Raw genomic sequence first — 14,798 nt, forward strand, 5'->3', positions numbered from 1 at the left:
GGAAACAGTAACTGAAGTCCCATAGGCAGCATGTGGTATGATTCAGTTCTGTGTGTGATGTGTGGTATGTGTTTTCAATATACTAAGCAAGGTCACTTTTTGGTCTACCAACTGTTATCTTCATCCAGGAGCTGTGTGACCACTGAATTGCAAAATTTTACTAACATACTACCTGTGAGAAGGTATCACTTTGGGAATTAAACAGAAAGGTATTCCACAGTAGGACTTGAAATCTCAGTTTGATTTTGGTTTTCTAGGAAAACAGAGAACACAGTTGCATATGTGCACTTTTATAAGTTTTTCTTTCAAATTTTCAGTCATTCTGTAAGAAAAAGGCAACAGAAGAATTCAGTGTGAAGATTTTCCTCCAATTTTCTTCAGTAATGAGAAACAAAAAGTTGGTAATAACAAAAAGTTTGCATTTCCAAAGTTCTTGAAGTTGAAAGAATAAAATTCTAGCCTTTTGCTAAAAGGATGTATTTGTAGTACAAAACAATGAAGGAAACCATGTTTGCTAAAAGTGGAGAGGACAGTCTGTGGTTAATATGGAACATCACTTACGCTCCCTTGAGAGGGCCTACTTACTCTCCCATCATTTGTTTTGTTTACTGGCACCACAACCAAGTACAAAATGAGATTCTCTGAGTGCCTGACAAAATGAATTTAAGTACCAGCCAAGTACCCATGATGATAGCTTCAAGGAATACAACTGACTTTATGATATGAATTTTCAAAGAACGTATTTTATATGGATTTTGAAGAATCTTGCTTGCTTATAAGAACTTCAAGAAGCCTAAGCTTGGCTTTAATTTTCTTGTACTCCCTGTACTCCTCAAGCACTGGAACACGATCCTCTTTCTGGGCATTCCTAGGGGAGAAAATAACATTTGTAATGTTCTAAAGATCATTTGGAAAAAAAGATCCAAAAGTTGTCTTAATATGAGACATACTGTTACTAAATATAAGTTCAAATAAAAAGTTGTTCCATTTAAAAAAAAAAAAAAAGTTATTGGACTAATACCCTCATCCCCAAGGAACATTTCTAAAATTTTTGATGGACTTCTCTACTTACAGATTAAATGATACTATACTTACAAATAATCAATTTAGATAACTGTAGGAAACCCAATATTTTAGTAGGACATCCAGCACTAGACTCTGCCAGGTCTGTGAATATCTATTAAGTGTTGGAGGCTACACTGAGTCATTTACTACATTTAGTTAACTGTGGCTCCAGTGAATTGAGATGTAAAAGTAAATTATCTTACCTGCAACAAGAACAATTTTCTAACTTTATAGTAATGACCCAATGCAATTCAGTTTAATCACTAGCTAAAGAATCAAACTATTCTAATTATAAGCAAAATTTTCTTCCAATAATACAATGAAATAGAAGACACTTAGAAAAATGCATTTCTGCACTTCAATTTTTTTTTTTTTTTTTTTGAGACGGAGTCTTGCTCTGTCACCCAGGCTGGAGTGCAGTGACGCCATCTCAGCTCACTGCAAGCTCCGCCTCCTGGGTTCACGCCATTCTCCTGCCTCAGCCTCTGGAGTAGCTGAGACTACAGGTGCCCGCCACCACACCCAGCTAATTTTTTATTTTTCGGTAGAGATGGGGTTTCACTGTGTTAGCCAGGATGGTCTCGATCTCCTGACCTCGTGATCCGCCCGCCTCAGCCTCCCGAAGTGCTGGGATTACAGGCGTGAGCCACTGTGCCCAGCCCACTTCAGATTATTTTTAACCATATGTGCCAACCTATATAGGAGACTCACAAAGCAAAGGGAATTAGAGTACAGATATTTTAGAATTTGTAGTATTAGCTATCAGCTTGGTAAGATAACCCAGCTACTTAGAAAAATGTTTCTCAGACCTGAGATAACTGAACCCAAACTTCTGGCCACCATCAGAACTGGAATGTATTTTTCTTAGTTTTAAAAGAGCCCTTCCAAGCCATTGTGCATTACCTAGTTAGATAAAGGCACGTGCCATACTGTATTATAGGAGCCACATGCCTGGCACACTGTTACACACCTTGGAAATGGGCAGCCTCAACACACAGTATGAACACAATGGTCTCAGTATAAGATAAAAAATCCAAACTAGTTGAGGATACCACTCCTGTCATGGGATCCTTTCTAAAATAAGAGGTATCTCATTTCACAACCACTCCCAAAAGGGTAAGGATGTAGAATTAAAGAATATAAAATCACTGCAGTACAACCAAGGCACCCTAGGACAATCTGAAAATAGTTAATCAGATTTGTTTACACTAGCTGTGACTATTCCTGGCCATTAAAAGCAGGGCCTCGGAGCATAAAGGAATGTTTTAAAATTTTTCAGTGCTAGCATCCTATATGCACAATTTCTAACCCCACATATTCCATTATTTCAACATATGGTCAACTTGTGAGTTAGAGGAGAAAGATGACTCAATTTTGTGATGCTCAACAAACCTTCCATTTTGTTGATAAAATGCTTCTTCAAATTCCCGCAACGTTTTGCGTAGTTTCTTTTTTTCAGCTCTGGCTTTCCAAAGTTGTTCCAGTAATTCAGGCCTAGAATTGAAATGGTAAGAAAATACTGAAGGGCACACTTGATTCATTATATTCTTAAGAGAGGCTCTATTTCTGGCTGCAAATTAAAAGCGGCTGGGGAACTCTTAGCTCTACCAATACCTAAGCTCCACTGCAAACCAATGAAATCAGAACAGCTGAAGGATTCAAGCATCAGTACTTTAAAATCTTCCCAGTGAAGTCAGGGCTCAGAACCAGCGACATATACCATATCATCCAAAGGTAAAGAAGTGGATATTGAACAAAAAGATCAACTCGCAACTAGTTCCTGTACTTTGTCATAAATCAACTGTAGAATTTTGTTTGTTTGCTTTTTTAGAGACAGAGTCTCACTCTGTCGCCCAGGCTCGAACACAGTGGTGCGACAGTGCCCTCAATATCCTCCAAACAGAGAATCAAGCGATCCTCTTGCCTCAGCCTCCCAAGTAGCTGGGACTACACATGCACGCCACCACCCCGGGCTAATTTTTAAAAATTTTTTATAGAGTCTGGGTCTTTGTTGCCCAGGCTGGTCTTCTACTCCTGGCCTCAAGGGAATCCTCCTGCCTCAGCTTCAAAAAGTGCGGGGATTATAGGCATGAGCCACTGTGCCTGGCTAGATTTTTTTTTTTTAATTTTTGAAACACAGTGATGTTTTATTTAAAAATGGGAATGACAATAAATATTTGTAAATCACACTTAAAAAGCATGCATCCTTTGATAAATCTTGATTTATCTCCTATTAATTCCTTAATGCTCATTTAACATCAAATTTCTTGGCATATACATTTTATCATAAAAATAGGCTAAAATCACAAATCAGCATACATACATAGAAGCTGCTCGAGAACTCGACAATCGGAGATCCAGAGCCAGTTTTTCTTGATTTTCTTCAACATCAGATTCAGAGTTTTCTAATGAAGGCTGTACCTGTACTGCAGTTTTCAAGATATCACTTAACTCAGAGGACAGATTAACACCATCTTCTTCTTCTTCCTAAAAAGATATCCAAACAGAGAATTAAACATGCCTTGTCTTTGAACTTTTCCCTTAGGGAAGGGATTAGATCATTATTTCTTTAAAGGATTACCTTGATTTCTTCAAAAAAATGTGCAGTTTCTCCTTCTATGATTGGCTGTAACATCTGACCCCTTCTCTTGGTGGATGGAGATCCCTATAACAATCAATAATATAAATAGTTTTACATTTTAAGTATTCAAAGTGTCAAGTAAAGCTTCACTTCATTATGTTATGAATCTTCTGTTTAATTTTCAAAATCTTAAACATTTGCTTTAAATATTTTTAGGAACTGCTTAAATTTATTTTTGCTTATATTTTTATTTATGCAGAAGGAAGATAATAATTTATGCCTAGAAAAGTCTAAAAGAGCTCATACAACAGATATTTTAAAAATTCTAAATGGGCCAGGCGTGGTGGCTAATGCCTGTAATCCCAACACTTTGGGAGGCCAAGGCAGGCAGATCACAGGTAAGGAGATCGAGACCATCCTGGCTAACACAGTAAAAGCCCGCTTCTACTAAAAATACAAAAAAATTAGCCAGGCGTGGTGGCGGGCGCCTGTAGTCCCAGCTACTTAGGAGACTGAGGCAGGAGAATCACTTGAACCCGGGAGGCGGTTGTAGTGAGCAGAGATTGCGCCACCGCACTCCAGCCTGGGCAACAGAGCAAGACTCCGCCTCAAAAAAAAAAAAAAAAAAAAAAAAAAAAAAAAAAACTAAATGATAAGAACACATATATAGTTTAACTGGAAGCACTTTTCTTTTTAAAAATAGGTGTCAACTTTTTTGGTTTGAGGACCATTCTATACTTTTTTAAAAACAACTTTATTAAGATATAATTACATATCATAAAATTCACCCTTTTAAAATGTATAATTTGGTGGTTTTCAGTATATTTACCAAGTTTTGCAACTATCTCCACTAATTTCAGAACATTTCATTACCTCAGAAGAAACTCTGTACCCATTAGCTGTCACTCATTTGCCTTCTCCCCCTAGCCCCTGGTAACCACTAATCTAAATTCTGTCTCTATGGTCTTGCCTATTCTAAATCTTTCATAAAGATGGGATCATATAATATGTGCCCCTTTGTGTCAGGCTTCTCTCATTCAGCTTGTTTCCAAGGTTCACTCATGTTGTGGCATCTATCATTATTTCATTGTTTTTTATGGCTGAAGAATATTTTGGGTGTATGGGTTACATCTTATTTACCCATTCATCTGCTGACATTCGACTCAGCAGTCCCATCACTAGGTATATATATCCAAAAGAAAACAAATCATTCTACCAAAAACAACACATGCAGTCACATGGTTATTCATAGCACTATTCACAATAGCAAAGTCATGAAATCAGGTGCCCATCAACAGTGGATTGGATAAAGAAAATGTGGTACATATACACCATAAAATATTACACAGCCATAAAAAAGAACAAAATTGGCAGGGCACAGTGGCTCATGCCTGTAATCCCAGTACTTTGGGAGGCCGAGGGAGATGGATGACAAGGTCAGGAGTTCAAGACTAGCCTGGCCAAGATGGTGAAATCCTGTCTCTACTAAAAAATTAGCTAGGCGTGGTGGCGGGTGCCTGTAATCCCAGCTACTCGGGAGGCTGAGGTGGAGAACTGCTTGAACCTGGGAGGCGGAGGTTGCAGTGAGCCGAGATCGCACCACTGAACTCCAGCCTGGGTGACAGAGCGAGACTCTATCTCAAAAACAAAAACAAAAACAAAACAAACAAACAAAAAATCATGTCCTTTGGGATAACATGGATGCAGCTGGAGGCCATTATCCTAAGCGAAGTAACAAATGAACAGCAAACCAAATACTGAATGTGCTCATCTATAAGTGGGAGCTAAACATCAGGTACTCATGGACATAAAAAAAGGCAACAACACACAATGTGGACTACTGTGGGGAGGGAAGGGAAGGGGGCAAGGAGTGAAAAACTGTTGTGCACTATGCTCAGTACCTAGGTGACAGGATTATTTGTATCCTAAACCTCAGCATCAAGCAATACACCCAGGTAATAAAACTGCACATATACCCCTTGAATCTAAAATAAAAGTTTGGGGAAAAAAAAAAAAAAAAAAAAGTCACCAGGCAGTCATCACCTAAAGGAAGCCGCCATGCAAGTAGCTGTCTACATAAAAATAGCCTGAAAGCCACAGCAAACCAGAAGGTTCAGTGAATTAATTCATAGGAAATCATGTAGAATGGGATACATGCTGTTTTCTATTTGAACCCAAGACCAATCTGTCTACAGTCATACTATCTAAAGGTTAATTTGAAGATAGCGCTTAATCTGCATTTAAATACTACAGTTTTCATTTTTCTTTAAAAATGCACACAAATACCAATAAGCATTATTTTAAGTGACTTTTTCTCATTAAAAAGATTAACTTATTTTAAAAGTCAGCTTATATCATTATGCAAATAAAAGGACATCATCATGGCCACCACAAAACTGATGCATTTTCAAAGACATGAATTTAAATGGAAATAAACTAGACACTCTGACATGAATTTAAATGGAAATAAACTAGAAACTCTGAATGAGTTTCCCATTCTGCTTCTGTCACTTACAAAGTAGATTAGGCACATCACTCACTGCCTAAGCCTCAGTTTCATCACCTCTGAAATGATGCTATCATATTCTACCTGTTGTGATTTTACTTGTCAGGATTTAATGACATAAACATACATAAAAATGCTTTCAAAATGCTTACAAAAGTGTCTGGGATATACTAGCAGACATTATTAGTTTCTTACTTTAAAATCAGTAATCTCACCTTACAAGGACAATTATTTCTGTCTTGACTGTGTATTTCTCCAATATACCACAATAATAATTTTTTGGGGGAAGAGTACATCTTGATAAAATGAACTAGAGAATTACTGCTTATTTTACTTACAAGGACAGGAGTGATGCTAGCTCTTGTAAGCATTTGTTTTACAAGCCTGTATCTATCATAGAGAGGTTTAACAATATGCCTTTCTTCCTTGGTCACCTGAAGCAAGAAAAAAAAGAAACTGTCTAGTCATCACAAATCTAAAATGTCCAAAACATTAAACAATGACTTATTCTCCCAATTTCAAATTTTATATTAAATACATAGGCAATCCCCCAATTGTAGGAAATAATGCTCAAAAAACAGCCCTGAAGAACGCAGGCCACAGAAGTGATTCATGTTCTTTTTTAAGACATAAAATCAAATCTTTTTAGCAAGAGAGATATTACCGGCCTTCCATGTTGACTTTCATAGTAAAGAAGACTTTTCTGAAGAGAAGCTTTCTCTTCTACCAAATGATCTTTGGTCATTTTCTGGAATTAAACAAAAAAAATAACAAAATACAAAAAAACCCAAAAACAAAAACAAAAACAAAAACTCCACTGGCATCATTAATATTCTCCTCGCTCCCACAATGTAAATAATTAGGTAGAAAGGGCAGACCATCAACAGTCTAGCCCAGGCTAATAAAGCCTTTGCTTGCAGATTTGCAGGCAAATTTTTCAGTCTCCTATACAATTTGCTCTTGTAATAAGTAGGTACCAACCCCTTTGATGGCTTTACATTTTATCTGAATAGATTATGATTACTGGCTTGGGTAAATTACCTAACCTCTTTGTATTCAATATCCTCATCTGTAAAATGGGAATACTTCGTTCTACCTTAAAGGGCTCTAATGAGGAATAAATGAGTTCTATGTAAAGTATTTGCAACACTGCCTACCTGGCACAGAGTAAACATAAATAACTGCTTGCTATTTCATTTAATGTTGTTGGCATTTTATTGGCATTAAGTGAGCAGGCACACACGCGCATGCGCATACACACATAGGTTTTACAATACAATATTTATTCTAAACCATTAAGAAAATCTAGAAGCAGTATAGTGGAAAGATCCTGGAAAAAGCTCAACAATGTCCATTTGTGACCTCACACTTCTCTATTACCTCAGTTTTCCTTCATCTGGGTTAGCACATTCTTTACACTGCAATACTCTTCTCACAGCTTTTATAGTCTAATTAGTAGAGTAAGCAATGCTTCCCAAATTTATTTGTCCACAAACAAGCTCCACAGACAAATAAATATGGTAAGCCTTGCATACTCTTACTAATTAAAACAAATTTGTCCCCTTCGTTCTACAGGATCACCTATTAACACCTGAACGTGCGTTCCACAGAATACCCTTTAACACTAGACCAAATAATCTCTCTACTTATTCCCAGGACTCATTAATACTACCCTGGTCTCTCATGAGAGTAAAATTGAAGATAAAAAAATTCACTGGATAACATCTTGCTATAACAAACATAACTTTAAAATTATATACATTCAGTAGAGGATAGATGAGTGTAGTCTGTCAAACACTGATTTCAACTTCAAGCTTGAATCAGTCTTAAACCAGGGATAACACACTTGCATAAAGTTGTGGGTGGGTGGGGGAATATTTATTCTAACATAAAATTTTAAAAGGGCTTGATGCTGTGGTTCACACCTATAATCTCAGCAATTAAGGCCATGAGTTCAAGACCAGTCTGGGCAACATAGTGAGACACGATTTCTACCCAAAAAAAAATTTTTTTTTTTTGAGACGAGGTCTTGCTGTGTTGCCCAGGCTTGAGTGCAGTGGTGCAATCCTGGCTCACTGCAACCTCCGTCTCCTGGGTTCAATCAATTCTTCTGCCACAGTCTCTGGAGTAGCTGCATTACAGGCATGTGCCACCACAACCAGCTAATTTTTTTTGTACTTTTAGTAGAGATGGGGTTTCGTCATGTTGGCCAGGCTGGTCTCGAACTCCCGACCTCAGGTGATCCACCCACCCCAGCCTCCCAAAGTGGTGGGATTACAGGCATGAGCCACTGCGCCCAGCCAAAAGAAATTTTTTTTAAGCAAAAGAAATGTTAAGAGGGGAAGAGATAAGAATGACTAATTCAGCTCTATTCAAGGGAAAGACAGACTCCAATATTTGGATCATGAGACAGGTATACTCTGTTGTCAAAGTAAGAGTTCTGCATCAGGACTATTACTTAGATAAAAGTTCACCTGAGACCATCTACTCTCTCCATTCTCCAAGCAAATCTCATCCAATATAAGAATAGGTTGCCAAGTGCTTTGATCAGGACTGCCCTAGGCACAGGCTTTACTAGGGAAGAATAATGGCTCTTCAAAAAAAAAAAAAAATTCATTTAATCCTCATAACCATATCAAGTTAGTATTAATGGACATAATCACGTCCATATACATTATAGGATTGTTGAAGGGGCTGAGTGGCATAATGCATAAAATATAACCACCCAATCTGGCATAAGCTAGGAGATCAATACATATAGCTATTAAGACACAAGGACAGGATTCAAGCTGAGGTCTGTAGGTCTGTTTCATGTTTTTTTTTGTTTGTTTTTGAGATAGGGTCTCACTCTGTCACCCAGGCTGGAGGTACAGCTCACTGCAGTCCTGATCTCCGGGGCTCCATCGATCCTCCCACCTCAGCCTTCCAAGTAACTGGAACTACAGGTGCATACCACCACATCCAGCTAATTTTTAAATTTTATTTGCAGAGACAGGGTCTCACTTTGTTGCTGAGGCAGGTCTCAAACTCCTGGGCTCAGGCAATTCTCCTGCCTGGACCTCTGAAATTGCTGGAATTAGAGGCATGAGCTACCTGTTTCGTGCTCTTTATACACTCATCTTGCCAACTGCCTCGAACATAAATGAACTCATCAGCATTCTAGTTTTTTCAGTTTTATTATGATTCAATTCCTGAAGTATTTGGCACTTCTGTTATGCTGATTAAAGCATGTTTCTGAATCTGCAAAGATGGGGAGCAGATTCAGGAAAATCAGACTACCTAGACATCTCTATCCTGCTATAGTAATTATTTTGTTTCAGGAATTCTAAAGGCTAATCTGGGCAAAAATCATAGCTCAAGATTACCTTGATATCTTCTGGAAGACACCTCTCAATACGTTTTTCTTTCAGTCTTTTAAGAATAAGTTCAAGGGTTGCTTCTTTAGATGGTTTCTTCTCCTTCTGAATGACCTTCGGTTCATCTTCATTCTCCTCATCTTCATGGTCTAGAGAAGAACCAAAGCTTTTTGGAAGAGTGTTACTACGTGGACGTGTCTGAGGTACAAATTCTCCATCAGAATTTTTGTGTTTTGCATCTACATGTCAGAAATAAGGAGAGATCATGATAATAATTGGTTTTAGCTTTGACCAGGTCAAAGAATAAGCAAGATATACAACAAGAAAGTACACATTAAAGCACACAGACTTAGATATTTCAAAGCCAAATAAAACATTTAAGAAGCAAAAAACAGCAAGATAGCTATTCTAGGCCGGGCGTGGTGGCTCACACCTGTAATCCCAGAACTTTGAGAGGCTGAGGCAGAAGGAGTGCTTGAGCCCAGGAGTTTGAGACTAGCCTGGACAACTGAGTGACACCCCATCTCTACAAAAAATTTTTTAAATTAGCTGAGGCCGGGCATGGTGGCTCACACCTGTATCCCAGCACTTTGGGATGCCGAGGTGGGCGGATCACTTGAGGTCAGGAGCTCGAGACCAGCTCGGTCCACATGGCAAAACCCCGTCTCTAACAAAAATACAAAAGTTAGCCAGGTGTGGTAGCACATGCCTGTACATGGTAGCACACATCTGTAATCTCAAATACTCATGAGGCTGAGGCAGGAGAATCACTTGAACACAGGAGGCGGAGGTTGCAGTAAGCCAATGTCACGCCAATGTACTCCAGCCTGGGTGAGAAAGTGAGACCCTGTCTCAAAAAAAAAAAAAAAAAAAAAAATCTGAGCACGGTGGCACATGCCTGTAAGTCCTAGTTACTTGGGAGGCTGGAGTGGGAAGACCACATTGAGCCTGGGAGGCTCACGCTACAGTAAACTGAGACTGTACCACTGCAATGCAGCCTGGGCAACAGAGTCAGACCTTGTCTTAAAAAAACACAAAAACGTAACAAAAAAAGAGAGAACAAGCTATTAATTTTATATCCATAGACAGCCTACTATTGAATAAAATGCTCTGATGGGCATAGGAGATACAGAAGAAAACAAAACAGACATGGTTCCTGTTCTTGTGGAGCATAAATTCAGGGAAGGAAAAACAATAACCAAATACTCAGATTAGTAAAATAACTTTAAAGAATGCTATGATCTATAAATAAAACAGGATGGAGTTGCAGTGCTAAAAGCAGTAAAATTTGTGGAGGAACAACTACATTGGATGGGACTGACAAAGAAGACCTCTCTGAATAGTATCATCCTGGTAGAATACGGAATAAGGAGCTCGTCTAGCATAAAGAATTTACTGGAAGGGCATCTGTCCCTAGTGAGGCAACAGCTAGTGTGAAGGTCCTAAAGCTTGGCAAGCTTGAGGAACAGAAAAGAGATGAAAGTGATAAAATCGGCCAAGGGCAGAGTGTGCAAGGCCTTGAAAGCCACAGTCACGAGTTTTGACTTTATTCTAGGTGGAAGCCCACTGAAGGGCTTGAAAAAGAGAGTAACGTGACTTTTTATTTTTCTTTTTGAGACAGGGTCTTGCCCTGTCACCCTGGCTGGAGTACAGTGGCACAAACATGGCTCACTGCAGCCTTGACCTCCTGGGCCTAAGTGGTCCTCCTGCCTCAGCCTCCAAAGTAGCTGGGACCCAGGCTAACATGAATTTTTAAAATATTAATCTAACTACCATGCAGCAAATGGACTACAGAGCAGTAGAAGTGAAAGAAAATGGGAAAATTATGAGGCCAATGCTAGACAATTTAATGGTATCAGTTACTAATAAAATCAAAGTAATAATTTTCACTGATGACTGGAAATTGGCATTAAACACGGAAATCTTTAACAGAAGTACAGGGGAAAATTAAGCGATACTCTAAAGAGGAGTTAAGAGACATTATCTTGGCCGGCCATGGTGTCTCACGCCTGTAATCCCAGCACTGTGGGAGGCCAAGGCAGACAGATCGCTTAAGCCCAGGAGTTTGAGACCAGCCTGGGCAACATGGTGCAATGCCATCCCTACTAAGAATACAAAAAAATTAGCTGGGCATAGTGGCATGTGCCTGTAGTCCCAGCTACTCAGGAGGCTGAGGTGGGAGGATCACTTCAGCCCGGGAGGTGGAAGTTGCAATGAGCTAAGATCATGCCACTGCACTCCACTCCTGAGCAACAGAGTAAAACCCTGTCTTAAAAAAAAAAAAAAGAGAGAGAGCGCGCCAGACTTTATCTTAACCACAAGAATATAAACTCCATGACAGTAGGGACTGTGTCTGTCTTGTTCACTGCTATATCTCTAGTTGTCTACAAAGTACTTAATACTTCAGAAATACTAAACACTTTACTGGGCCAGGCGTGTGGCTCACACTTGTAATCCCAACACTTTGCAAGACCGAGGTGGGAGAATTGCTTAAGGCCAGAAGTTTGAGACCAATCCAGGCAACAAAGCAAGAACCCAACTCTATACAAAATTTTAAAAAATTACTTGGGTTTGGCAGTGCATGCCTGTAGTCCTAGCTACTCTGGAGGCTGAGGTAGAAGGATCACTTGAGCCCATCAGTTCAAGGCTGCAGTGAGCCACGACCGTGCCACCACACTCCAGCCTTGATGACAGAGCAAGATTCTGTCTCAAAAAATAAAAAATACGTATTTTTTTATTTTTATAAGCCAGGTGCAGTGGCTCACACCTGTAATCCCAGCACTTTGGGAGGCTGAGGCAGGTGGATCACTTGAGCCCAAGAGTTCGAGACCAGCCTGGGCAATATGGCAAAACCCTGTCTCTACTAAATATTACAAAAATTAGCTGGGCTTGGTGGCATGCACTTGTAATCCCAACTACTCGGGAGGCTGAGGCACAAGAATCACTTGAACCCAGGAGGCAGAGGTTGCAGTGAGCTGAGATGGCATCACTAAATTCCAGCCTGGGCAACAGAGTGAGACTCTGTCTCAAAAAAATAAGAAATAAAAATAAAAACTTTATTGAGTAAATTTAAATGAATAAACCAAAGTGATGCTCCAGATAATAAACCCCTATTTTGCATAATTTTAAAAGTAATAATTATTAAAATACATACTCACTAAACATCCACAAAGTAAATATACTTCAACAACTACTATACTAGTTTGACACCTAGAAATGCAATGCCTAGTTTATCATTCAAGAGTTACAATTTAGTCTTTGTGGTATAAACAAGTCACTGTGATTAGACTTTCTTAGTCTTAGATGAAAATATCTACCAAAAAATCTTAATGAAATATCCACCACAACTCAAAGCTGCTTAATATTTGAAATATATTTCAGATAAACTTTATAACATCAGTTCACTTATGAATATACAATCTCAGGTATCTTTCAAAAAGACGTTACTAATAAAAACACAAAAAAGACATTTAAAATATAATACAGAACTACTGTACTATAACACAGTACTACAGTATGCAACTTTGACCCTAATAAAAGAAAAAAAGGTAACTTTCATTTTTGTCAAACAGTGCCCAAGATTTAAAATTATCAAAAGTTGTAATTCTCAGACATTAATATAAAAAAAAATTTTTAACTGCAAATATATTACAAGATGGCACAAAATGTACCTTTAATTTGCTTCCGCAGTTTTGTAAGCTCTGTCATCCATTTTAATACCTTTGGATTAGCAGCAATATCACTGTAGGAGGGCTGAAAAATTATGGAGCAGAATCACTGACACTTGTGATAAGCAATAGTTATGTTAATTTATGTCCAAATAGTATTTTACAGTTTCCACAGCAAAGACTACTCAATTCTCATTTCATCTTATTTTAATTAGATAGGGCAGGATATTAAGTCAAGTTCTCCCAAGGTAAGGTCTAGTAACTGGCAGAAGCCAGATTTGAATATGGGTCTTCTGACCCCAAGTATAGGACTCTTTCCACTTCACATGTCCTAACTATTAAAACTCTCTTTCCCTCCTCCACTTCATCCCTCACAAACTCCCTCTCCTCCCCATTTGGTACTTGCGGTTTTTGATAAGAGCAGAAATAGCAGTAACATGATTTGTCAATGTAAAAATACTTGCTTTAAAAATTCTAAAAGCTGCTTTGCCAATGGAAATAAAAAGATGCCACGGTGCAAATGGCAAGAATACTGACCTGGAAGTCAGGAGACTGAGGAGTTATATAATCTCAGATCTACATGATCACTGTTCCTCTGGGCATCTCAGATTTATTACCTTTCTCACACAGATCTAAACTAATGCTCTTGAAAAATACTCCTCTCGGTTCTAATACTAGATTTAGCTCACTCTGGGGAATGCTACAGACCTACCTTGCTATTTCTTTCCCTTTCAAACTGTTCCTCAAATTGTCTGATTTTCTTCTGAAGTTTCTTGACCAACTGATAAGGTGTTCTGTCTTCTCTCTTTTCATCTTTTGAACTAAAGGATGATCTTCGAATTCTGAATTAAAACAAAAGGCCAACAGTTAAATTTTCAAGTACCAACACTGTATCTCTTAATGCCCTGACATAACACTATTAGCAATAAGTAAATCTTAAAGGTAAAAATAAGTCCCTAACACTAAAGGACAGGTAGTATAAAGAAACACTGTAATATTACAGACCACAAATTTAGCTAATACAAGTGGTGATGCAAACAGTTTGGAATCATTTAAAACTGGTTTGGACAAAGGCAGAAAATAAAAGGATACCTAGCAGCTCAGAGCTCTTGTAACTGTTCAAACTGCATAGCAAAGTTTTTGACATTCAGATCCATTTAAAGCTTTGATCAAAAAAAGATCAGGAACTGCTCAGCACCACCTGCTGCTTCCTTTACAGAGCTCTGTATTTCAGCAATGAATACACAAATAAATGAATAATACACCATGAGAAAATGTCTATTTGAGAACAAACTTCAAACACTACACCTCAATGAACTCAGCAGGGTCAAAAAAAAAAAAAGTTACAAAAACGTGCTCTATAAAATCAGAGAGAAAGCTCTGAATTCTATGTCTAGAAGACTAAATCTTTTTTTTTTTTTTTTTTTGAGATGGAGTGTCACTATTGAAGCCCATGCTAGAGTGCAATGGTGCAAACTTGACTCACTGAAACAATAGAAATCTGGGTTCAAGCGATTCTCCTGCCTCTATACCTAGTAAAAGACAGTGCTTTAGATGAGGAATCCAACTTTTCTGGATCATGCAGGAAACGCTGGCTTTGCCCAAAATCTAAACTGCGGTGT

General features: G+C 38.4%; 1 protein-coding gene across 4 annotated transcripts in view; it reads right to left on the minus strand.

Annotated features, from left to right (window-relative positions):
- Positions 1 to 274: 274 nt before the first annotated feature.
- Positions 275 to 14,798, minus strand: part of FAM13B (family with sequence similarity 13, member B) — an 88,697-nt gene continuing 74,173 nt past the window's right edge. For 2 of the 4 annotated variants that reach the window (XM_011969155.1, XM_011969156.1), the window contains 9 exons: positions 13,889 to 14,018; positions 13,180 to 13,261; positions 9,518 to 9,747; positions 6,817 to 6,900; positions 6,491 to 6,586; positions 3,647 to 3,730; positions 3,389 to 3,552; positions 2,458 to 2,559; positions 275 to 868 (listed from right to left, as the gene is read on the minus strand). In XM_011969155.1, the coding sequence (XP_011824545.1) occupies positions 745 to 868; positions 2,458 to 2,559; positions 3,389 to 3,552; positions 3,647 to 3,730; positions 6,491 to 6,586; positions 6,817 to 6,900; positions 9,518 to 9,747; positions 13,180 to 13,261; positions 13,889 to 14,018 (1,096 nt within the window). In that variant the 3' untranslated portion in view covers positions 275 to 744. The remainder of the gene's footprint in view (positions 869 to 2,457; positions 2,560 to 3,388; positions 3,553 to 3,646; positions 3,731 to 6,490; positions 6,587 to 6,816; positions 6,901 to 9,517; positions 9,748 to 13,179; positions 13,262 to 13,888; positions 14,019 to 14,798) is intronic. The other 2 variants (XM_011969158.1, XM_011969157.1) reach the window with 1 other exon arrangement.

Source organism: Mandrillus leucophaeus, unplaced genomic scaffold (genome assembly GCF_000951045.1).
Source record: "Mandrillus leucophaeus isolate KB7577 unplaced genomic scaffold, Mleu.le_1.0 Scaffold88, whole genome shotgun sequence".
Taxonomy (NCBI): domain Eukaryota; kingdom Metazoa; phylum Chordata; class Mammalia; order Primates; family Cercopithecidae; genus Mandrillus; species Mandrillus leucophaeus.